General features: G+C 36.2%; 1 protein-coding gene across 3 annotated transcripts in view; it reads right to left on the bottom strand.

Annotated features, from left to right (window-relative positions):
- gse1b (Gse1 coiled-coil protein b) overlaps window positions 1–25,825 on the bottom strand; it is a 321,715-nt gene extending 295,890 nt beyond the window's left edge. For 2 of the 3 annotated variants that reach the window (XM_087292421.1, XM_087292422.1), the window contains exon 1: window positions 23,338–25,825. In XM_087292421.1, coding sequence (XP_087148547.1) covers window positions 23,338–25,494 — 2,157 coding nt within the window. In that variant the 5' untranslated portion in view covers window positions 25,495–25,825. The remainder of the gene's footprint in view (window positions 1–23,337) is intronic. The other variant, NM_001430859.1, reaches the window with a different exon arrangement.
- Between the last annotated feature and the right edge of the window lie 136 nt (window positions 25,826–25,961).

Here is a 25,961-nt window from a genome sequence, read left to right as displayed (position 1 = left end):
CCGCTGGATCTAATCTCACTATATTTGCTAAACGTGATATTTCATTCATGTTGTTGTCTTTATCTAACGACATAGGCCAATTCCCTGACTTTGGTCATTGGAATCTATTAAGTTACTTGTTCACGGGTAACATGTTTTGGTTAAGCGCAAAGATAAGTTAATGATTAATCCAGGTACATTGACTGATCGCTTGCCTTTATTTCCTACAATGTATAAAATTATTGTATGTTATATTTTTATAATTATCGATTATTAAAACTGATATTCAGCAAGAGAGAGGGTGTGTTTCATATTTTCACTGAAATTGAAAGGAGGCAGTTGTTATCGGCTCCGTTTTGTTATAAATATCCACACAGTGAAGATGACGCTCATATATGCAGCACGACGCCTCAACATTTCTGCTGTCGGTTAAGTTGCTAATATTAAAATGAAAATAGGCAGTTCCTTATATCATGTTTACATTTTATTGTTGAGAAAGTGAAACAACGTAGCCAAGGTGATGTGAATGAAGTTATAAAGTACACTGTTCCCTTTGAAGATTTACGCGTCCTCGGTATGTTTTCCATATCAAACTGAGACGGGGGGGGGCTGCAGCCTTGATCAAACTTGCGAAGTCTTAACTTACAAGAAGAGGATGCGAGACTGAACTGTGTGTGGGCTACTTAATATTGAGGAAAAGCCCCAATCAGATAGGCTGTACAGTCTCAACCAATTACTGGAAAATACCCATAAACTCTCGCATTCACACACACACACTTATACACTATGCCTAATTTACTCCATCCAATTCACTTATAGTGCATGTCTTTGGACTATGGGGGAAACCCAAGCACTCATGTGCACCATGCGAACACAAGGAGAACATGCAAACTACACACAGAAATGCCATCTCGCCCAGCTGGAACCCAGCTGGGACCAGCAACCTTGCTGTGAGGCAGCAGTGTTAACCACTTAGCCACCATGCTGCCCTGTTTTTTTTTTTAAAAATACATAGCATAATTTTCAAAATATGACTAAAAAGAACATTTATTTTATGCTGTACTTGGTAATATTTACAATCCTGCATACAAAGCAAAACTTTGGATCAATTATGTTACACTGTGTACCAAACAAAATGAACTGTGTGGTTGAATTAGTTAAGGTGAGAGAGGCTGCAAATGGTTGTCCACTTGCTGGGTAAAGAAAGAAACTAGTTTTCACAGGGTCCATCTTTCATTCAGCAAGAAGGGGACACAGAATACAGTTTTTTTTTCTGGGCATTCTGCCACTAATATGTTCAGTGGGGGTTTCACACAATTACACTGGAGCTGTACAAAAGATCCTAGGCAGGATCTGTGTTTAGAGGCCAAGAGGAACCAGTCAAGATCCTAAATCAGTGTAAAAAAGTAACACAGAACATCTCACTATTTTATTAAGAAAAAAAAGTTTTTTAGAAACAAAAAAGAAGGAGGAGAAAGATGTTCATGATGTTCATGATGCTGCACACTGGTAGTGGTGTGGAGAGACCCCCCTTAAGATTGTGAAGAGCTTTGGGCATATGGCCATACACAATAAATGCGCTATATGAATACACATTACATTACATTACATGTTGCCCACATTCACAAAACACATATTAGATTGTTCCTAGTTACTTGTTAACATACATAAATACATAATTCACAGTTCATGTTTATAACCTTACTGTAAAAAGAGAAAATAACTAACAGCTGATGTGACCAATTCTAAAAGAGCATAAGTGGGTAAGTATTTTTAAAAACATGACTGGTTTTGTTGTCCAGGGTCACAAATATTAATTGTTATCTTCATTTTAAGTTTTAAATTTTTCATTATGATCAACATTCATTTAATTTATTTTGCTTGATCTCTTTTTTATTTTAAATTCAGGAAAACGCAATGCAGAAAAAGCAAAACTTTAATGTACTCTTCAATTTTGGCAATAAAAAAATATAAATACTGACTTAAAATTAAACTAATGTAAAAATTTCCATGGCTCAAAAAAACTAACATGGGGCACATTAGCATGAGACCACAATCCATAAAAACTGGCTATGACAGTGGAAAGTTCATTTGGATGATCTACTGACAATGTGCAAATTAAAGAGCAGGGACATTTCCATGATGAGCAACATCAACTGCCAAATAGCAACAAATTGAAAGTAATGTGGCTTAGTAATTATGAAGTTTAGATAACATTTTCTTTTGGCGTTCCAAATAAATCAACCCTTCTACTACTGTATATCTGTTCTCTGTTGAGCCTCTCCTCATAGCATGCATTACAAAGCGCAAGATGGGTTAAGACATCCTTTTTTGTTCAATAAATAAAGACTTAAATACCAATAAATTGACAACTTCAAAACCCTATTAAACAATGTTTCATGAATTATAAAACAAATATGTCATCTGAAAGAGAAGCTACTATAAATGCATCAGCCACATAAATAACAAATAAGTTTTCTTTGCAATGTGTCATAGTAAATCAGCAGAAGCTTTTAACGCCTAAAGAAGAATATGATTATGGCAGTATTAAAACCTAATATATAATTAATGTTCTGTGATAAATTATGTCTAAAACATGGCAATAGTGTTATTGTTCCATAAAAAAAGCTAATAAAGGGCTTAAAAGCAGTCATGAATGTCTATGAATCACCAAATGCTTATGTACAAATGCCGTTGTGAGATCAATAAAACATATTTCACTTCTTTTTTAATCTTGACTTTAGCTGTGTTAGATATATTATTTTCTGTGTTGTTTAGATATTTAAATGTGTCATGTGAAGATTGTCACCCTGATGTTTTTTATTATTATTTTTTACTTTTTTACCTAATAAAAACAATAAGCAATGAAGTTGCCCCCCAAAAAACTCAAGATTTGTACTGTTTCAGCTAATTTTAAATAAGTAGCATGAACAAACGGCAAACATTGTTTTTTGAGTGTACATGGAATATGATAAACTGTCATTACAGTCAGCAGTGCAACACAGTAAACACGTCTACTCTGACCTAACAAGGAAGACATTGGTAAACAAAGTCATTTTTACAGTTTAGCAAACAGAAGTGTTCTTGGAGCTTCATAAGATCAATTGAACACTGAATTCTTGTGGAATCTTTTGACAATGTTTTTGATTCCTTTTCTACACTTGCATATCAGGAGGGACCATTCCTGTTTAGAGAATAGAGGATGAGGGGTGTTTTGAAGACTAAAACAATCAATGTCCACACTGGCATTTCATCTAGCATTTTTGAAAAGAAGAGTCCACATTGTACTGCTGAAAATGCACATCACGTGACCACAAACACACTTTGTCAAGCGTTGCAGCGTATGCACACGTCTGAGCTCCAGACAGTCAGCAGGTGTTTTGATCACACCACTCCATGCAGGTGAGAAAAGTGCAAGTTGGACAGTTCATCAAGGATCTACTGTTGGACCCTCATCTCACTATAGTTGTTAAACATGATATTTAATTTATCTAGTCTCTAACGACTCTTTGGTATTTTAAATCTTGTGTTCTCAGGTAACATGCTTTGGCTGAGCGCAAAGTTAATATATTTATTTATTAAACTACAATGTGTACTAGACGGATTCTGCACACTGAGTGATTGCTTGCCTTTATTTCCTCTATTTTATAAACTTATAGTATTATTATTTGCCATTGTTGATTATTAAAATTGATATTCAGCAAAACAGAAAGATATTTTTTTAAGGAAAATGAAAGGAGGCAGTTATGTTATAGGTTCTGTCTTGTTATGAAAATGCAAACAGTGAAGATGGCGGTCAAATAAATATGTAGCTACATAAACATTTTGCTGTCTTTAAGGCTCTTAACATCAAAATGAAAATAGGCAGTTTCTTATATCGTGTTTTAATTTTATTGTTGAGATAGTGAAACAACGTAGCCAGAGTGATGCGGATGACATTATAATGTACACTATTCCCTTTGAAGATTTACCTAATGTGTCCTCTGGAGTTTGACTAAACTTTGTTTACTTAATATTGAGAAAAAGCCCCAATCAGATGAATGTCTGCAGCCACACCTCCATTTTCAGATGTCTCCATTTTCCCCCCATCCACACTGACATAGAGCAGCAGTGTTTTAAAAACCAAAACTTTTCTGTGTTTTCAAAATGCTCTGTTTTCAGCGTTTAAAAACTCATGGGTAGTGTGGATGGAAGGAGCAGCAAAACTTATGCATTTTAAAACTAAAACATTAGTACATATATAAACAGGGCCTTATGGTGGGGAAAGCAATGCATCGTCTCCAGCTGGGTCACCTCAGTATATGATGACTCGTCTGACAGCTGATCCACAGAGCCTCTGATACACAACACATAATCAAATTTAGATGTTTTTTAGATGACTTTCTTATCTACATTATCTTATGTTTGTAACATACAGTATGTCTGCCTGCATTTTCTAGGTCAATTCAACACTACGGGTCAGTATGATGCAAACCTTTTGTTCCTTTTCACACTAATGATAGTTAAAGGGACATATCATTGATTAAAAAAAAGATCATTTAAAACTGTTTTTGCACAACATCAAATAAACACCACAGTACTTTCAGAGTGCAGTGAAGCACTCTTCCACAAAAAAGATAAAATTGAGGCAAAATTAAGGTAAAGCTATGTGGTTGCAGGGCACTTTGCAGGGCACAAGAACGCACACAATAGATGTCTGTACCTACAAATGTTTGAAAACTGAATTAGCAAAGTCTATAATACCTCTTGGCTTTTAAAACATTTTTTATTTTCATTTTTTTTTATTTTGCAACAAAAATAATACCAAAAACTTACAATTATGACATACACATCTTAAAAAAAAAAAAAACAGAAAAAGAATAATAATTCAATAACAAATCAAAAAGAGTATAGGCTACATTAATATTTGCAACAGAAAAAAAAAAGAGTTGTTTGAGTATTCATAGTATATTCAAGTACAGTACATTCTGGTTGCTTTTTATCTTGATCGTCCTTTAAGTGTCCTATCTGTCTATTTATATTTGTGTATAATCACCCTATTAAATTAAAAGGTTTAGCATAAAATAGTTCTTATCTATTTAATATTTTATATAACACACTTTCATTATTTAACAGAATTAATACCTCTATTAATCAAATTCTTTCTATTTCATCAGTTTTGCAATAACCAGATTCCTGATAAATATGTTTGTGAGTTTTGTTTTGTAAGTTTGCTTGAGTGCTATACCAGCATGCAGCAAGTCTGCGTGTGTGTGAGTGTGTGTGTGTGTGTGTGTGTGTGTGTGTGTGTGTGTGTGTGTGTGTGTGTGTGTGCGTGTGTGTGTGTGCGTGTGTGTGTTAATTTGGGTGTTTATGCGAGGATCAAGTATATGCAATGATCGAGTTTATATGTACTTGCGTGTATTGATGTGGAAGTGTATGCAAGGATCGAATTTATATGTATGTGCGTGTGTATGTGGGTGTATGCAGTATGCATGCATCAAGTATGTACATATATATATCATATACATATATATATACATACATATATACATATGTATATATGTATGTATGTATATATATATATATATATATATATATATATATATATATATATATATATATATATATATGTATATATATATATATATATATATGTGTATGTTTGTATATATATATATATATATATATATATATATATATATATATGTATGTATGTATGTATATATATATATATATATATATATATATATATATATATATATATATATGTATGTATGTATGTATGTATGTATGTATGTATGTATGTATGTATGTATGTATGTATGTATGTATATATATATATATATATATATATATATATATATATATATATATATATATATATATATATATATATATATATATGTATATATATATATATATATATATATATATGTATATATATATATATATATATATATATATATATATATATATATATATATATATATATATATATATATATATATATATATATATATATATATATATATATATATATATATATATATATATATTAGGGATGCCACGGTTCTCAATATAATATTGAACCGTTCGCTACGACCTCCACGGTTCAATACGCGCTTGTGAATTGCGGTTTTCTTGGTTTCGTGTGTGAATAATTTATGTAAGTTTTATATCTCCCCAAAATGTCTGTGTGTGCCTGTAAGTCCATGAGCTAAGATGAGGAAACTCTTCCCTGCAAGTAAATATCTATTCACTATGCTCTAAAGTTAGGGGGCACTTGACCATCATTCCACACTTTAATATTGTGAGCTGCAGTGAAGTGAGGCTGAGGCAACAGTACAAGAAAGCGGTGGAGAAGTGAGGCAACAGTACGACTAAGCATCAGCATCTTTCAAATCTGCGGTGTGAGGACATTTTGATTTTGCCGATAAGTATAATGCCAATAAAAAAAACGGTGAGCAAAAAATAACTGTGTGCAAGCATTGTTTTACACGTATAACCATGACTGCACATCTGCAGCGCCATCACCCAGCAATATCACTGTCTAAAGGCAGGATAGCAGAGAAGGTAATAAAGTCCTTCTTTCAAGCAAACATACCCAACTGGTTCCGAGAGACACATAAAATAACAAAGGCAGTGCGGGTGTTTATTGCTAAAGATTTGCAGCCGTTTTCAGTGATTGGAGATGCAGACTTTTGTCATCTTATAAAAGCACTCAATCCGTGTTACAGACTACAGTCTGGCATTTTTTCAGCGCTGAGATAATTAAGATGGTTTATTTATGTTTACTTAAGTACAAATATGTTTATTTGAAATGGCCAATTTATCTTTATTAACTTCACATGTGTGTTTGTTTTCAAAATGTAGGATTTTATGTGTTCCCCAGTTTGTACATGGGCTACCAGCAGCAAGGTTATTATAGTTATAGCACGCAGGGGAGAAAGTGTGTTTAATGACGGTGGAATGTTTGATACCGCATGTCGTATAAGAAAAAAAAAAAGCCTCTGCATTTCTCTGTCCCTCAGATGCACTTGGTAGGTCAGAAAGCCGTGTGTGTGTGTAGACTATCCTGTCACAAAATGCAGCAAAAATTCAACACGACAGTCGGCACTGGTTTGCTTACAGTGTTTACGTGTTTACACACAGAGAGCAGCATTTACAGAGGATCTTTCAATATTGTAGTGATATTGTCACCGACTCGGTCCCAGTCATTCCCCTCGTTGGTCAGCAGAGGTACACTGATTGCAGACACATCTGACACGCATTCAGCAATCACGCTCCACACACATATAAGCAGCACACACACACGCCACTTCATTGCGAAGTCTTGTTTAGCCCCGGCTAACACTACTGAGTGTTCTCATCCTTTCTCTCATGTTCTCTCATACTGAGTGTTCTCATCCCGTTGTGATCCTGCTTCGTTTACTGACCCAGTCTTGCCTGCCGCCTGCCTCATACTCCAGCCTGAATCCTCACTTTGATCCTAGCCGCCTGCCTTTGAACTCTAGCCTGATTACGGACTCTGATACTAGCCGCCTGCCTCTGACCCATGCCTGCTAACTCATCCTGTGTTTACCTGCCGCCAGCCAAACGACTACATACTACAGTGTTTGATGTGAGTTTGCGCACGCACAAAGTCTGTGAGCTATTGTTTATTAAACTGTGTTTAATAAAAATACTGCAAATGGATCCCTCTATGTCAGCCACTTCGTTACAGATATTAACATACTGTAAACTAAGTAACTTAGAAATCATTTTGACTAAGGTCTGTCTTTAAACACTAAAAGAGTACTGCTGACCATACGAACTTAAACTTTGCCATCTGAATAAACAAAGAAAGGGCACACTTACCGAATCTGTAGACAGAAAAATCAGCTCATACTGGCCATTGATGAGAGATGCTCTCGAGTGAAATAATGTTTAAAACAAACGCATTTCTGCCGCGAGTCGCGAGCACTGATCCACACGAGTCTAGCAGTGCTCTCACAGAGAGAAAATGAAACAAAACCTGCACATTATGAAAGCAACACTGGCGACTCGTATCTTCAAACAATTCTTATTCTTTTCAAACAACTTTTGCCAACACTACGTGTGCTGTCTCTCTGCCGTCTGAACACTGTTTCAGGTACGGTCTAAGAAAGCTAGCATGCATATTAATAAAGTTGCAGCGCATACATAATGGAGCGCGCTGATTGGTTTGAACCAAGCCTTACTCATGAATGAATGCAACACACTCAGAGACGTAATACGGGACACCCAGGTACAGACGTACAGTCTACACACTGGAATACACGCTAAGATCTCATGGCCGTGACGCAGCTTCAAAAATTTGTTTCAAACCGGAAGTACGAATTTGCTCGAAATAATGCAAAAACAACCAATTTTCACTTTTTAGTGAGATATGTGTCCTAATAGTGTTTTTAGCAGTGTGGGACACATATACGACTGTCAACAGCTCAAAAAAGTGTTTTGGTGTTTTGTGACCCTTTAAACACAAAAAAGATGCACAAAAGGAAGCTGTAAACCTGTAACCACTGACTTTCATTGTATTTGTTTTTTCATACTACGGGTTACTGGCTTTCAGCTCTCCTCAAAATATCTTCCATAGTGTATAAAGAAATACGGAAACTCATAAAGATTTGAAAGTGAGTAAACAGTGAGTAAATTGTTATTTTGAGTGATCTCTTTTACGTCTAATTTTATAATAATTAAAAAAGGAATTTGTATAAGTGATTTTGTTTTTGGGAAATAAAATGTATTTGATAATTAATAAAGTTATAAATCGAACCATAAATATATTTTGAGTCAAAATTAATATGTTTGTCAGTGACCAATTACAATGTTTTTTTATTATTTATCAAGTATTAGATTGTTTTTTCAGTAAAGAGTTTTCTTGTTACATGATATAACTTTAAGAGTAATTAAGAAAAATAAAAAAATAAAACAATAAGCCCTGGTTTGCTGGTGTTAATGAACACTTCCCCAAGGACTCCTGGGTCAATGAGCCCTTCAATTAAAAGCTTAAGAATGTGGAGTATCTGTGAACAGGAGCTCACTGAACTTCAAATAGATGCAAGCAGATAAAACCTAAGAAATATTTCCCAGAGCATGGAATCAAGGGTTTTTGGATACTGTTGCATATGATAAATATGACGCACTGGCCAAATATGCAGCATTCATATCTAGAAGCAGTTTGCTTTGAAAGGTGCTTAAAGAGCCATGTTGCCACATTGACCTCCACCTGCATGATCTTTGACCTCATATGACCCCTCATCTGTTGCCACTTACTAATCCAGTCACACACTATGCTACAGACTCAGTGACTCTAGCATGAAAATACATTACATAGAAGTGTATCAGTTCTTATAACAAACCATTTTACAACCATTCCATACAATGTTTCCTTTCAAAGTTGCAAATTTAACTGGAATACTGATAAATTATGTGTGAATAAAGATACATTGCTTATTTCCTTGGAAACTGGCACAAATTCTTAATAATAAAAATAAAAGTCATTTCATGCATATGCCAAATGCTTTCATTCATTCATTTTCTTGTCGGCTCAGTCCCTTTATTAACTGCCAACTTATCCAGCAAGTTTTTACACAGCAGATGCCCTTCCAGCCGCAACCTATCTCTGGGAAACATCCACACACACTCATTCACACACACTCATACACTACGGACAATTTAGCCTACCAATTCACCTGTACCGCATGTGGGGGAAAGCAGAGCACCCAGAGGAAACCCACGCGAACACAGGGAGAACATGCAAACTCCACACAGAAACGCCAACTGAGCCAAGGCTCGAACCAGTGACCCAGCAACCTTCTTGCTGTGAGGCGACAGCACTACCTACTGCGCCACTGCTTCGCCCTGCCAAATGCATTAGTCTCTTATTTATCAGGGGCGGCCACAGCAGAATGAACCACCAACTATTCCAGCATACAGTATGTTTAATACAGAGGATGCCCTTCCAGCCACAATCCAGTACTGGGAACATCCATGCACCTATTCACACACACACAGTTACTCATTCACTACGGCCAATTTAGTTTATCCAATTCACATTTACCACATGTCTTTGGACTGATAGGGAAACTGAAGGCCCTGGAGGAAACCCACGGGGAGAACATGCAAACTCCACACAGAAATGCCAACTGGCACAGCCGGGACTCAAACCAGTAATTGCTTTGAGGCCACAGTGTTAACCATATAGACCCAATGTGGTGTGCTTGTATGTGATGGCCACAATTTAAACATACTTCTTAGTGATGAGGGAATATAAAAGTTTTGAGGATAAACGTGATGATTACTTTTTTGAAAATTAAATATCATTAGCCTGTTAAATAGTTAAATATTAACCACAATATTTAGAAATGTACAGTTAATCTTCTGTCATGCAAAAATAGCCTGATCAATGCTACGTATCTACATGGTCATAGTTAATTTTTTTTAGGCTACTTAACCTTTATTGATATCTGATTTATTGAAGTGCTTGAAAAAATCAGTTTGTTTTGTTTATCATAGCCACAAAACATTTAATGTTTGTTTTATGTTGTTGCTATCCTGTCAACCTATGAATAGTAGACATGAGTTGATAAGACATAATCATTTGTCAGCACTATTAAGGAGCACTAAACTCTAAATTAGAGATGCGCAAACTAGGGCCCACGGGCCAAAGTTGGCCCATGATAAACTTTGATTTGACCCGTCATCCCATCTGAGAAGGCAAGGCAAGGCAAGTTTATTTATATAGCACATTTCATACACAATGGCAAGAAGAAAGAAAAATGAAGGGGAGGGTTGGGGGAATGCCTTTAGTAGAGATTGCCATTTCTGATTTAATGTAATCTTTTGTTTGTTTATTCTTACGAAAAAGCAAGCATGAAATAAATGTTTTAATTATATGTTGCGAATGAATCAGTTTTATTTAAATGCAGTTTTAATGTGTTTTAAATAAAATTGTTCGCTTTCATTGTAATAAGTTAATTATAAAATGTAAAATATATGTATATTGCATTAGTTTTATGATTTATGTAATTCTTCTATTTATTTTTAAATAACATTTTAAAAATTATCCATGGCAACTTTATAATACAGTTTGATATAATTATTTTTGGCCCACATCCGTCAATTATGTTTGTATTTTGGCCCTTTGTAAGGAAAAGTTTGGGCACCCCTGCTCTAAATAGATATGTAATTTACGTGTCATTCATTCTCAGTACTGGCGGCCAGACAGAAAGTTCACATCCATGACTCAGCGAGTAATACAATGAGTAATATTCAGCGACTAAAACTAAGTCAATGAGTTCATAAAGATCATGTATATTTGTAATGAAATGATAGTCAACATAATATTGCAGAACATACTTCAAAGTATACAACGTAAAATCATATCTGCCTTATTATGTAATATAAGTTATGAACAGAGAGTATTATTTTAAATATCAGATTTATGCAATACTGTGAGTTTGCAGAAAACAATATATATCCTGGGGTCCGTTCTTTGTACCTCGCTTAAATGATCTAAGATGATTTGGCAGATCCTAAATTTTTTAATCGTGTTAACTGATCTCTCGCTAATTTGGTTCTTCAAACAAGTTTTTGAATTGGATTAAAATGTCTGGATAAACTGATCTGAGATCGCTGCGCGTGTTGTGAAGGACAGCTCTATCGATCCTCTAAATCTTGATCAGCAATGAAACGACTGGCTGACAGCACAGAAGCGTGATGACATCATCTGATTAATATTCAATTATCCATGTGAGCAAAATTATATAAAATTTGAAGTAAACGTTTTGTTAAATATGATACGCAGTAACTTTCCACTTTTGTTGTGGGCTCCGGGGCTTTACCCTTTCATGTGTCAAGAGTATTTAGAAATTTATTTAGTTTTACAGTTAGAGCGGATTTTCTTTATTATAGTAGTATTAATATGTAATAGTAGCTACCATACTACCATAGTAGTACTATTGTGGCCGGTTTCTTAATCGATGTAAAGAATAACTGTTGTTTACAAAAGCATTTTAATATTGGTAAAGGCATCTACAACTTTTATGAAGCATCATATCACCGTTATATTAACTGTCAAAACATATTAATGACTGCATAAATGTTTTATTGCTTTTTTTAAAAAGTTACATATTGTGCATGTCTCTTATACACACATTGTAAAGCAATCTGAAAAGTTCATATAAATAAATTTGGCAGTCTGGCAGTCTAATCCTGTTTACATTAAATGAGCCTGCTGCCTAGCAGGTTTGAGCTACCAAAACCATTGCTATGACAACATCTCTCGGATCAGTTTTAAAGAACGAAATGATCCTTGATCGTGTCAAATCTTTAATAACCAAATCCAGCTAACTGAGTGATCCACGTACAAAGAATGGACCCCCGGGGTCCGTTCTTCGTACATGGATTACTCAGTTAGCTGGATTTGGATGTTGACGATTTGACACGATCCAGGATCATTTCGTTCTTCAAAGCTGATCCAAGACTTGTTGTCATAGCAACAGTTCTGGTAGCTCAAACCTGATCGGAAGCAGGTTCAATTCATATAAACAGGATTGGATTGGGTCAGTTCATGCAAAGAAAATACTGAAAGTATGTACCAAATGCTGATATTTTTCTTACAGTAGTAGTTATATACACTTGGGAAAATAGTAACTATTTTTAACTATATATAAAATTATATATTTATAAAACTTAGGCAATCTGCACTCCGAAATGAAAGTACAAAGACTGCCACCTGGTGGTGCAAAGAGAAAACTTATTGATATGAACTTTTTAGATCGCTTTAGTATAATTTGTGTATAATAGAAATGCACAATATGTCACTTTTCATTTAAAAGCAATAATACATATGCAGTCATAAACATGTTTTGACAGCTAATATTACAGTGATTTTATGCTTCACAAAAGTTGCAGACACCTTTACCAAAATCAAAATGCTTTTGTAAACAACCAGTTATTCTTTACACCGATTAAAAAACGGCTACTATAATAAAGAAAATCTTTTCTAAATGTAGAACTAAATACATTGATATTCATTGAAATACATGATAAATACTCTTGACACATGAAAAGCCTGCAGCTCACAACAGATATGGAAAGTTATTGCGTATCATATTTAACAAACCGTTTACTGCTAATTTGATGTAATTTTGCTCGCATGGATAATTAAATATTAATCAGATGATGTCATTACGCTGCTGTGCAGTGAGCCAATCTTTGCATTGCTGATCATGATTTCGAGGATCGATAGATCTGTCCTTCACAACACACGCAGCGATCTCAGATCAGTTTATCCAGACATTCTAATCTGATTTGTGAACTTGTTTGAATAACCAATTTATCGAGAGATCAGTTATCAAGATGAAAAGATCCAGGATCTGCCAAATCATCTTAGATCATTTAAGCGAGGTACGAAGAACGGACCCCTGGGCTTAGGTAAACATGGTTTGCCCTATTCAGTGTAAATGTTTCCTTTTTGATTGTATTGGTGTTATCCATTGACTACGAACAAGCAAGTCAATCAATCCCAAAATAAAGATGAATTTAACATGCATTATTAAATAAAAACTACATTTTTGTAAATTCTTGCATTATTGAAGACATTTTTAGCAACAAAAAACAAAACTATTTGAATGTTAACTGTGCAGGAAGCATGCAGGCTTATTCTACAGTAATTGATATGACAATTAGTGAGAATGACATGTAGAATATGCATTTATATGTGTAGTATATGTGAGGGGATTATATATATATATAAATGTCACGCTGGTAGACAAGGAAGACAGATATGGTTATCTTTTCACTGTATTTATTTAAAACTAAGACCCTAATCACAAAGGGAATTCAGAGGGTTTATATATATATATATATTGTAGTGATCTTACAATGCTCTTAGTAAATGTTATCGATCTCACTTGAAGTTCCCTCGTAGGAGACACAGTAGGTGAGCATACAGATGCACAGTTCATATCAATACTACACAAGTGTAAACATTCCTCATAATCAGTGAGAAAGATCAGAAAGCATGTAATGGTCATCCGTTGATGAGTATACAAGCACAGTTCATCAGAGTGATAGCAGATCTTCTAGTAAACATAAAATAAGATTAATCACTTCCCTTGATCAGTATGAAGGACTCGAAGACTTATAATGAACATCCATGGATAAAGGGGAGAAGACGAAGGAGCAAAGATAAAGACAACCATCCAACTTCAATACCAGCCACCGACTATTAGGAGAAGTTAGGCTTTTATGTTGTCCTTGATTAGGAGGGAAAGCTGCAGGTGATTGGAGAGGGAGAACGGTGATTGGGAGAGTATGAACAAGCCGTGGGTGTGACAATATCAATAATCATGTTTCAGCCTGTGGCATTTTAACAGATTTTTTTATTTTTATTGAATGGAACCACCACTTTGTTATTGAGCAGAAACAATATAGAAATATCAATTGGGCATTATTATATTTTCTATTTATGTCGGATTCTTATTTTGAAAACTGGAAGAAGTCAGCCATGCATGGCCAAGGAGAACACTGTCTCATCTTTTTACAGCTCATCATTATAAAAAATATAAGAAATATTGATTACACATTTTTTCAACGACACCCAAGATAGACATAGGGTCTATTGTTTAACTTTCTCTTTTGTTAGTTTAGCATGCATATTGTTAACTTTGCAGCATGCATTTGTAATGAGGCAACAGAAACATGTAAGTTTGTAATGAGGCAACAAGCACAAGTAAACTGTGCAAATATGTTTTGACAACTGAAGAAATGTTTTTGTTTGCATGTGTATTCTGGAGTATAAAATGCTGTGTGACCATCAGAGACATGAGCTCAGAGCAACATTAGAGCAAAGCTCATTAATATTCATGATTCTTCCAAATAAGGTAATAACTGAGTTTTTATTTTAAAGGCATATTCTAAAGGATATGAATGTGCTTGTAAAACCATTTCTGAATATGTTTTACTTTTACCTTAGCCACATACCTTCCATGTAGATATTGGAGAACAATTTAACATAACGTATCAATATATTTAACTGTGAAGTGTATTTTTAATGTAACCAATTACTAGTAATTGTTGCCTTACATAAAATAAAAAAACTCTATATAGCCATGTGCCTATGCATATAAAATGGACTTGCAATGTATGCTTTTATTCTTATAACTTGTGCATTAACAATTTTTTCTCAACTTGCTTCAGAATTGGAGTGTGGCATTATGTTTTGAAGTGAATCTTTAATTTGTGCTGCTGAATGAATATACAGTGTATTTCATTTGTAACTTTAATAAAGCTACATTTTAATTGATTATATTATACAATGAAGTATATATAAATATAAATACAATGAAACACAATGCTGTGTTGTTTTACATTTGATTATTCAATTTCTGTACATAAATAGGGTATATGCAGAGGTATGTGGAATGACTTAATTTTCAGTAACCTGGATCAAGGGCTTCTGGTGAACTGTATCCTGTTACAAAATTGGCCCGTTTAAAGTCTGTTTTCCCTTAAATCTGTTTTCCGATCTTCATTGTCTGCTTGATATATAATATAAAGTGGATCTCAGAATGTACAGGAAGAACTGCGTTAAATTGCATTTTTTCCACACCATGACTTTAAAATAAGAATAAGGTATTTTCAATGGTGTTTCTGCACTCACCTGCTCATACTTTTCATCTAATTTTTATGCATAAATGAATGAATCAGATTATTCATGAATTTGAATGAATGAATGAATGAATGAATGAATGAATGAATGAATCTAAAGGAATTAACTCTTTATAAATAAAGCTATTCAAGCCATCTGGTAAAACTGTATTTGTATTGCAATATATATCTCAGAAAAACAAAATATCGCAATGTCAGATTTGTCCAATATCATGCAGCCCTAGCCTGAAGCAACTGGCTTGTTGTTTGCTGGATAACAATCTTATCTGCACTGGATGAAGTACTAAAGCTAGGTCTGTTGGGACTCAGTGATGCTGTCTTATGCTGGTCTGATGTGTTTCTGATAATATTAGAACAGAGCTCAGGTCTAAACATAGACAGAGTCTGTCACCCAAGAGGCAGGTCCTGATACAGCTCGCATTACACTAGCGCTATTTTAGACATACGCAATTCTGCATTTTAGCTCATCTCTTAGTTCCAGAGACAGGGAAAAAAAAAAGTTGTGGTTAGAAAAAAAACAGAAACACTATTAAGAACACCTGATAGTAAGAAGTCCACCTCCTTCAAAGGCATATTATTCTTGACAAAAACAAATAAAAAAGCAACATTTGTACTATTCTGCTCTATGCTTTTCAGTGGAGACGAGTCGTATACTTATATAACTGTATACAGATCCCTAATAAGCAATATTGTGAGAAACTGGAAGATATATCTCACATTCCTTAAAAGCATGCCTGAAAAAAGCTGTTTATCACCAAAGCCCTTAATGGAACTGTGACAATAATTGTTTATCTGGGTAAACTAAATGCTGGACTGAAAAAGATTCACAACATTCACTAATCCGAAGCACTCAATGTAAATGTATAATACTGGTCAAACATTGGTCTATTATTGTAGTTGCACTGAATAAAAAACTACTATGAATGAACTATAGACTTTCTGCCATTAGTCTGAAGTTCTAGCTACAAAAGACTTGCGCTTCACCTAAAGATGCCAAAACTTTTTACACAAAACTGTCATCCAACAACTAGCAGGCTTAATTTTTGGCCATGTTGTCACCTTACATCACCTGTGTCTGGGCCAAAAGTTTGCACTAGAAAAGACAGCAATGACTGTCGCTATTGGCAAACTAACATAAGTTGGACATTGGACAATGTTAGACTGTCAGGCTAGTTTGTTTGGTGTGTTAAACACGTCTCCTCTAATCGGGCTCATGTTGGATGGAGTTTGCCTGATTCAGCATGTAGAATCGACATCAGCATTTGATGATAGAGAGCACTCGGATTGTTGTTTAGCAAAAATACAAGTAAAACCAAGGAAAGGATGCAAGTCAATAGAGAACACAAAGAAGTGGGCTGCCATATTAGCTCATCAGCATAGCATTTCATAAGTATTTGCAAACAATATGAATTCTTAGGGGCAACGCAGTGGCTCAGTAGGTAGTGCTGTCGCCTCAGAGCTAGAAGGTCGCTGGTTCGAGCCTTGGCTGGGTCAGTTGGCGTTTCTGTGTGGAGTTTGCATATTCTCCCTGCGTTTATACTGATGTATGGATCACTGTCTATTAATTATCCTGTTAAGCATGGCAATGTGCTTTTGGAAACAACTTTTAAAGCAATTGAAAAATATATATTTTCAAAAGACAGCTGGTGTGAATTGTTCTTGCACATCTGACAGCATTTGGTGAGTGTGTTTATTGATACTTTATGAATTTTACACAAAAAGGAAGAAAAGTCAATCTACCTCACAGTCTCGATCATAATTTTGGCTTGGGTCACTATATAAAACAGCTGCTATCTTTGAAATCATTCTCTCTATCGTACACTTTTGCATGTGCACTCTCTGGCTCGTGTATACACAGATGTTCGCTCTGACATTATATCCAGCACTCTAACACCTGCTCGACCATAATCACTACCATACTACCACAAGTCAAAAATCTTCCATGGCTCAGATGACCACAGGCTCTCCATCTGTTTTTTTCTTACAAGGCCGCCTTCTGACCACAGTTGACCTTCGCCATATAAATACTGTATTGCCTTTTAATGCATATATGCATAATAGATAAATACACACACATTTTAGAAAATTTCATCCTCACCAAGTGTCTGCGTTTGTCTCCAAAAGTGAAATGGTTTGGTTTAACGTAAAGAAAAACATCTTTTAATCCCTAATACAAGACCTCATCAATGCTAAAGCAGTCTATAGTTCAGCTCTTTTGTTAATCTCGTAATGTTTTGTCTGTTTCTTTACCGATTATGAAACAGCAACAAACAAGGTTGACACATTGTAGACAAACTAAGTAGCGCAAAATGCCACACGAGATCTGTAAAATCTCTATTTAAAGATTGAGTATTTTATTAGGGATGATCTGATCAGGTTTTTCAGCCCTTGAGTCTGAGTCATTTATTTTGGGCATCTACAAATACCGAAACCCTATCCAATACTTCTATAATACATAAAAAAGAATAAAGATGAGAAAAGAAACAGACCCAGGATGTTCCTTATATTTTATTTTATTTACCTTATTTTAACATTCAACAACTCTATAAACAAACAGAGCACTTTTGTTAGGTAGCCTGAACAATCAAGTAATAAATAACTTAAATCCTTCACTTTTGGGCCACAGTAAATATTTTTTTAAAATCTAATATAAAAACAAATATCACCTCAACATAAAATACCCAGCAGGCAATCCCAGGTTTACAAATCTGACTGTTTGCTATGGCAATGTTGTTGTCATCAACTTTATAATACCTCTAGACCGCAGACATACTCATGCTCCGCTTCAAGCTGTTTCTGTTCTACTTTGCTGGCATTTAACCAATAGTGACACTGCAACAAAGTGGTGTCATGCTGAAATCATGCCACCACATAACTATAGATGTGTTAAAAAATAATGAGAATATATATATATATATATATATATAGTATTGATCGGGCGGTAACTTCCGATTTCGATCGAGTCTGAAACTGCATGATCGGGCCTGAATCTGGACAACCCTAGCAAATATCTGTACATTAATATACTAGACATGAGTTTTATTCAAAATGAGGGAAACCCACTTCTAAAAAAGTTTAGATGGTGTTTTTTATATATTATCTTTGTATAATGCATGGGTAGTGCTGTCGCCTCAGCAAGAAGATCGCTGACTCGAACCTCGTCTGGGTCAGTTGCCATTTTTGTGTGGAGTTTGCATGTTCTCCCCGAATTCATGTGGGTTTCTCCGGGTGCTCCGGTTTCCCCCACACTCCAAAGACATGCGGTACAGGTGAATTTGGTAGGCTAAATTGTCCGTAGTGTATGTGCTTCAATAAGTGTGTATGGATGTTTCCCAGAGATAGATTGCAGCTGGAAGGGCATCCGCTGCGTAAAACATATGTTGGATATGGAGCATATTGGAGGCTCGATTTTGTTATCGTTTGTAATATCTGGCTATAAAAATCTACAGTGAGCTGTGATAACATGATGGATTTTGCTGGATGTAATATCTTGTTGTTTTCTGTATCCAGACTTGATTTTTGCATGATCATACATTCAAGAAGCATGATTCCAGCAAGCAGTTTAAATGAAAGTTTCAGTTTATAAATTTGACTGCTTGTATTTAATGATGTCATCAGGGATGGGCAGTATGTATGATACAAGTATTTCAAATACAAAACAAGATTTTGTCATTTGTATTTGATAGGGATAATGAAAATGGCCTAATATTTTGTATAAAAATACTTTAGTGTCTTGTATTTTTAAAATACTGTAAAATACTATGTAAGAAGTCTACATCATGACATCATAAAAATGCGTGCTCTGATTTGCGTTTTCTCAGTTATTTACCAAGGCTTGAGATCAGAACAGAAAATTCACTGGCTTTTTAAATTGCCAGTAGTATAGTTAATGAAGAGGAAATATGTCTGCCTAAAGATGTCAAGTGGGACAATATATAAAACACAAACATTTATTAATACATCAATTCAGTTTCTACAGACTATTCAGAAATAGCTGACTCGGGTTATACAGCATCAGCAGGATATATATGAAGAATTCATATACATCCTGAATGACAACTTAATTTTTAGTAATTTCATGTTTTTAATGTTGCACATTAAAGAAACTATATAGAAATTACATATGGAAATGACTAAAACTGGAGTTTTGAGTTTTAAAAAATCATGTATTGCATTGAATAGGCCTATTGAAGAAAAATAGACTCAAGAAAAACTCTGTGAAGAAAAAATTAACACTTCATATCTCACCCTTTTAAATATATGAATGTTAAAATATTGAAAAATCATTGTAAAGAGATTTTGGCAATTTTACTGGCCACACAATGGGTGAAAACATAATAAACAGATATAGTATATTTTAATTTATTATTTGCATTGAACAAGGCTTCCTGTATGAAATTTATATAAAAAATTTACTAAATGAATAAAAACCAGTAAAAAAATGTACAGATATCTAGCTACTCATGTAAATTGTAGAAGTAGAGTTGAACGAAATGGCAGAGAATCTGTTAAAACTTGCTCAGAGAAAAGCTGTTGCTAGTATCAAATAAAGTTTACTTCAAATTTATCAGTAAAGGGATTGATCGAATAGGCCTATTCATGGAAAGTTTGCAGTAGTTTGTATTTCAATAATGCATTAGTAAATGATGAACTATGATTAATAAATGCTGTACTGTACAAGTCTTGTTCATTCCTAGTTAATTTGAGTAAATACATTAACTAATAAAACCTTGTGAAACTAATGAAACAATTACCATCCACCCGGTGACATTCACCAGGTGAACCATTGTTCATCACATTTTGGAAAACAAATTGTGTTTTTGTCCTCTACCTGGATGTTGTTATTTTTAAAAGATAGATTTTAAGAAATTAACTGAAATTTAATTAACAAGCATAATATTCTCAAAAAAAGGATTGTTGACTCCAGTAGCCTCATGGGCAGTACTCTGACATTAACACATCCTAATTACTGTCATATCACGATATACAGTATAAATATATTTGTGGCACATGTTAAGGACGGGCATTTTCAGAATTATTCTTTCTAAATATTTAAGGTCATTAAACAATTAATATTTGACTATTTGTTTATGCAAATTCAGTTTTTTCTTTTTGTTTAACAATGTATTTCCAAATTTGCTATAAGCGTATGCATATTATACTGTGTTTTATTTGAAGACAAAATGTGTGCAAACAAAAAAATGTAAAACATTTATACATTAAACAAGTTTAAATTTACCTGTTTAAATTCACTTGTTGTTTTTGAAAAAAGCACGCAATTAATACCACTGGGTGTAAGTTGGCTCGTTATTCAGTGAACAATAAGGCTCACTTCACCATGACATGCAATTAAAGTGTAAAGTTTTTTCTTGATAGCTCTTTTTTTACCTCAATATACTGTGATACTTTTATAAAACTTTCATTAACGTATAATGCAAATGAAATTTACTTATAAAAGTAAGTCTTATCATAATGCATATGACAAGATGAGATCCACCAGCCTCTGGTGCGTGAAGCAAACATGCGTGAAGCAAAACATGCGTGAGCGACACATTGCCATTGTTTGGATTAGAATTACAAAAATTACAAAAACAAACAAACAAAAAAGTACAAAGACATTTGCTTTTGGACAGTTGCTTAAGGCTTTTTCAAGCTTTACACTCTCACTTTTACTTTTAATTTTAACACTTCCTTTATGTTTCTAGTCTTTCACTCAAATTTTTTAGTCAATTTCCTAAATGATAAATAGCCCTTGTGGCTAACTCTGGCTTATTTGCAGTTTTACTGTTTATTAATGAGCATTAAACAAAATAAATTCAAAATGACAAATAGCAACTTGTGCTTGACATTTTTCTTGAAAGATGTTGACCAATGACACACACTTCCTCACAAATGACTGCCACAGCCAGAACTATTTATCCATGACAAGCCCAGAGGCTCTGCATACAACTTCCAAAGAACAGCTTCCTGTCTGTAAGGAAACACCAGAGCATATCATGGGGGAGTGTTACAGGAAAAAGGAGTGAGATAAATAAAAGCAAAACGTGCTTCATATTAGCAGGTCTCCTCTCCATTTTTGTTGGTCCTAAATAAAGTTGGTCATCTCAGTATGATTAGACTATTTCTGTTGCATAGGAGAAACATTAAAAGTCAAACACTGCAAAGTGTTAAAGTTGAATGAAACAATGTTTCATTTTTGAACCATCCATCACAGACTATGTAAAAAGCCTGAAAGAGCCGAGCAAACTTTGACCACACAATGCTACTATTAAACAGTCTTGTGAGACACTGTACAGTGAGAAGACCTTGAACTCATTCATAAACATTGACTCATTCTCAGCAGCCCTACGAAAGTAAAATCAGAGTATCACATTTAAAAAAGCTTAAAAAGATTTCAGCACATTGGTAACTTATTAATATTGTATTTACCAGAGATTAATGATGCATGGTTAACTGCATTAACCATGAGATTTTAGCTGAAACTTTGTAGAATTATATTAAATACACATACACCAAAGTTTTATAAGAACCATGTAACTATAATTTTAGCTTTACGTTTCACCATGGTAGAACTGCAGTTATGGTCTAACTTCCAACAGGTATGGAAGCTAGCATAATGGTAGACTGGAGAAACCAAAGTAGAAATGAAATCAGTGCTGTACTCCCAAACATGAAATCTACCGAAGTGAAGTTGCTAAATAAGATGCTAGTGAGCTGTTTTGTGTCTCATATGTTAATCTAGACACATACATAAACCTATAAACTCAATTTTATTAGCTTTTGTTTTAGCAAATATTTACCATGACACTGACCACGTTTTACAGACATGTAAACACAGGCATTTACAGCTTTAAAGTGATAAATCAGACAAAAATGAAACGTTACTCACTATTTACTCACCCTCAATTGGTTCCAAACCTTTATGAGTTGCTTTCTTCTGTTGAACACATAAGATATTTTGAAGAAAGCTGAAAAACAGACTTCTTATGTTAGTCAATGTTTACAGCTTTCTTCAAAATATCATTTTTTATGTTCAACAGAAAAAAAGATGCTCACAAAGGTTTGAAACAAGTAAAGATTGAGCAAACGATCACAGACTTGACATTTTTGGATGAACTATCCCTTTTAACTAACCGTTAACAATACGTGCTTTTAACATCCTCAAAACAGCCTGCTCTGTCTCTCTGAAACACAAACATGCATACAATATTTACACACTCACACCAAGAGACCAACAAAAGCTTGAGTTGGCCTCTGGAAGAATGTTATTAAAGAGAGCTTACAACTCCTAGACTGTCTGCGAAATGTTTATTTTTTTAATGCGACAGGCTCCATACTTTATCTACCCCCTGCCTGCGATGGCCATCCCACTCACTAGAAAGAACAGCAGCGTGCCATAAAACTTCAGTTTCAACACTTGGCTCACTCACTCATCAGTGCATCAGATGAACTTTTGCATGCTGGCCCAGAAACAGCTCCAGCCAAAGCTGCCTAATAAACCGTGCTAACAGAGGCCCCAAGAGACTCGAAAAGACCATGTAATAGTTTCAAAAAAATGAAGAAATAAATTAACACAAAATAAAGAAACAATTTGAAACTGTTGTAGTGGTGAATGATTACTTATAGTATAACCAACTGGACTGTTATGGTGAAAAGTAATGTGACCCGCAACTTTCTTACCTTGTGTTGTGCAATTCCACTGACCGGCTTCATGTTCTGTCCAGCCAGAACCATGGACTTACATTCCACACAGGAGCCAATTGTTAACTGCTTGCCATTGTCAATTACCAGGGTCTGGCTGACTCTTGGAGCATAGAGAAACACAGGCAAGCGATCAACACACACCGCTTTCAGCCCAAGAGGTCTCTTCTTCTCTTTCCTGCAGAAGAAGCAGATGAAAGTGTTGCAGTTATACTGGCGTGCCCAGGGGCTGCTGGACGGGCCTGATCCTGAGCCTTGACTCTCATGTTGGGACCACTGGCCCATAAGGTCATGGTAACACAGTGCACAGGCAGACACTAGGCCCGTGGCATCAGCAGGGCGGGCACGGGGAGCGGGAGGGTGGACTGTGAGAAATGGGAAAAAGGGCTCCCGTTCTCCACAACGCCCTGGAGGGTTAACGTGAAGCTGATACTCTGTTGCTCCAGAGAGCTCCTCCCCACACAAGTAACATATGGAGGTGTGGCTTGCGGTTGTTGTGGAAGTCTGAGATGGGGGCAACAGGGGTCTTTTGGAGGGGGATACCACGGATTCTCCTCTTCCCGTGGCCAGGTGGTATCTCTCAAGAAAAGTGTTGACGGACATTATGAGCTCCTCACTTAGACAGAGGCAGTATTCTGCCCATATCCTTTCCAAGATGCTGTGACACGCCACACAGCAGCGTACCCTTCCATTCCTCACACTCTGAGCATTCGGGGGGCACGGTAGCAAGTTTATGAATGGAAAATACATTGCACTGCGGGATTTACTTGCACCAGCATGGGTGTATGCCATCCTGACCTCTCGACTGCAGTCATGCCCACACAGATAGCAAGCCTCCCTATTATTCTGTGGCATAGAGGGGAGCGGGTGAACTTTTGGTAGCACATCTACACATTCGTTCATGGCAGGTGGAGAAAGAGGGGTTGCCGCACTCGTGTTTAGAGGTACTACATAGAGTCGCTGAAGGACAGGCACATCTGCCAGCTCAAACCCTTGCCACTGCTGCATGAGGGAAGAGTGGCAAGTGGTACACACCAAAGTGTATCCACCTAGGCTGAGGGGCACAGCACCTGCTGGAGGGGTGTGGAGCCACAGAAAAGGAAAGAAGGGTTCACTGGATGCTCTCTCCTGCTTCTGTACAAACACTTTGAAGCGGCCTCCTGCTGAAAGACTGCTTCCACAAATATAACAGGCACATCCATCAGCAGAAAGACTGGCATGGCTCTTGACGGTTTGGCTCCTCTGTACATCAAAGTGAGATGATGCTGCGCACTCTCTGTCGTCATCGCTGGTGATGTTGATCTCACAGCTGTCCGGTGCGTCAGAGTCACCAATAGATGCATTCATCCACTTACCACACGCAATGGTGTCGTTATCCTGAAGGGGGGTGCGCACAGATCGACAGTCGTACTGCTGCAGAGCCATGGACACAGATGAGCTCGATGTGTGATTGATAATTTTAGTCGTGCGACGATCTGATTGGGGTATGTCCTGACTTGGGTAAACTCTGGCTGGATATCGTACTGACTCGGGACTGCTTTTAACGCTCTTTCTGCTGCTTTCTCTTGATGCTTTATTAGACCCACGAAAACCTGTAGTACTGTTACTATTTATTATACACGCTGACAAGTCCAAGTCCTGCTCGGACAGGTCATTATCAGAGAACGAGGAAATGTCAGAGTCGTTGCCGTCATAATTCCCGGCGCTCATTCTCCGCTCCAGATCGTAGGTTATGTTTCGTAAATCGCACTGGTAGGGTCTTTTGAGCCAGTACATGCGCTTCTCGATGGGTGTCCTGTTGCGCTCGAATGAGTTCCACTGTTCGCGCAGAAAGCAGTGACACACGGCGCACACCAGAGCTTCCCCATCCGGACCGATCTCCGGCGCGCCTGGAGCCGGGTCCTGGCCTTGCAGGAAAGGGAAAAACGGCCCATCCTTTTCTCTCTGGTATTTTACCTGCAAGCTCAGCTCTTTCCCCGCAGTCACCCCGCTCCCACAGATGAAACAGTGGACGAAGAAGATCCCGTTGCGCTCGGGTCTGCACACGCTGCCGGGTAGAGAGCTCTCCTCCCCAGACAGACCTGAAGCCATGCGCTGTTGCGCATTGGAGGTCAGCGTGAGCTCCGAATCGTTCATAGTTCCATGTGTAACAGCTTCAGAATCACAAGCAGCGTGATTTCAAAGCCTGAAGCTATCTTTTTTGCGGTTTCTCACTTAAGTAACGCCATTGATCCCGCGGAAAAAACTCGCTCCTTCCGCGAACTCACTCGCTCCGCAATAACACAATTTTAATTGTGTATTTATCCAGAAAACACACCAAGAAGTCGTTAGGAGTCACATCCTCATGGCTAACTTTGTAATCCGTGTGCTGTTATAGAGCAGAAAGTCTCATTGAAGTTGCCTGGCGAAGTTTCCTTTCCTCACATTGTGGCTGTGAGCTGAACACAGCGCCATCTCTCTCTCTCTCTCTCTCTCTCTCTCTCTCTCTCTCTCTCTCTCTCTCTCTCTCTCTCTCTCTCACTCTCTCACACACACACACACACACATACACACACACACACACACACACACACACACAACATTAGTTTCACTGCATTCGTGAG

Source organism: Danio rerio, chromosome 18, assembly GCF_052040795.2.
Source record: "Danio rerio strain M-AB ecotype USA chromosome 18, GRCz13ab, whole genome shotgun sequence".
Taxonomy (NCBI): Eukaryota; Metazoa; Chordata; class Actinopteri; order Cypriniformes; family Danionidae; genus Danio; species Danio rerio.
This window is presented reverse-complemented; position numbering and strand designations above follow the sequence as displayed.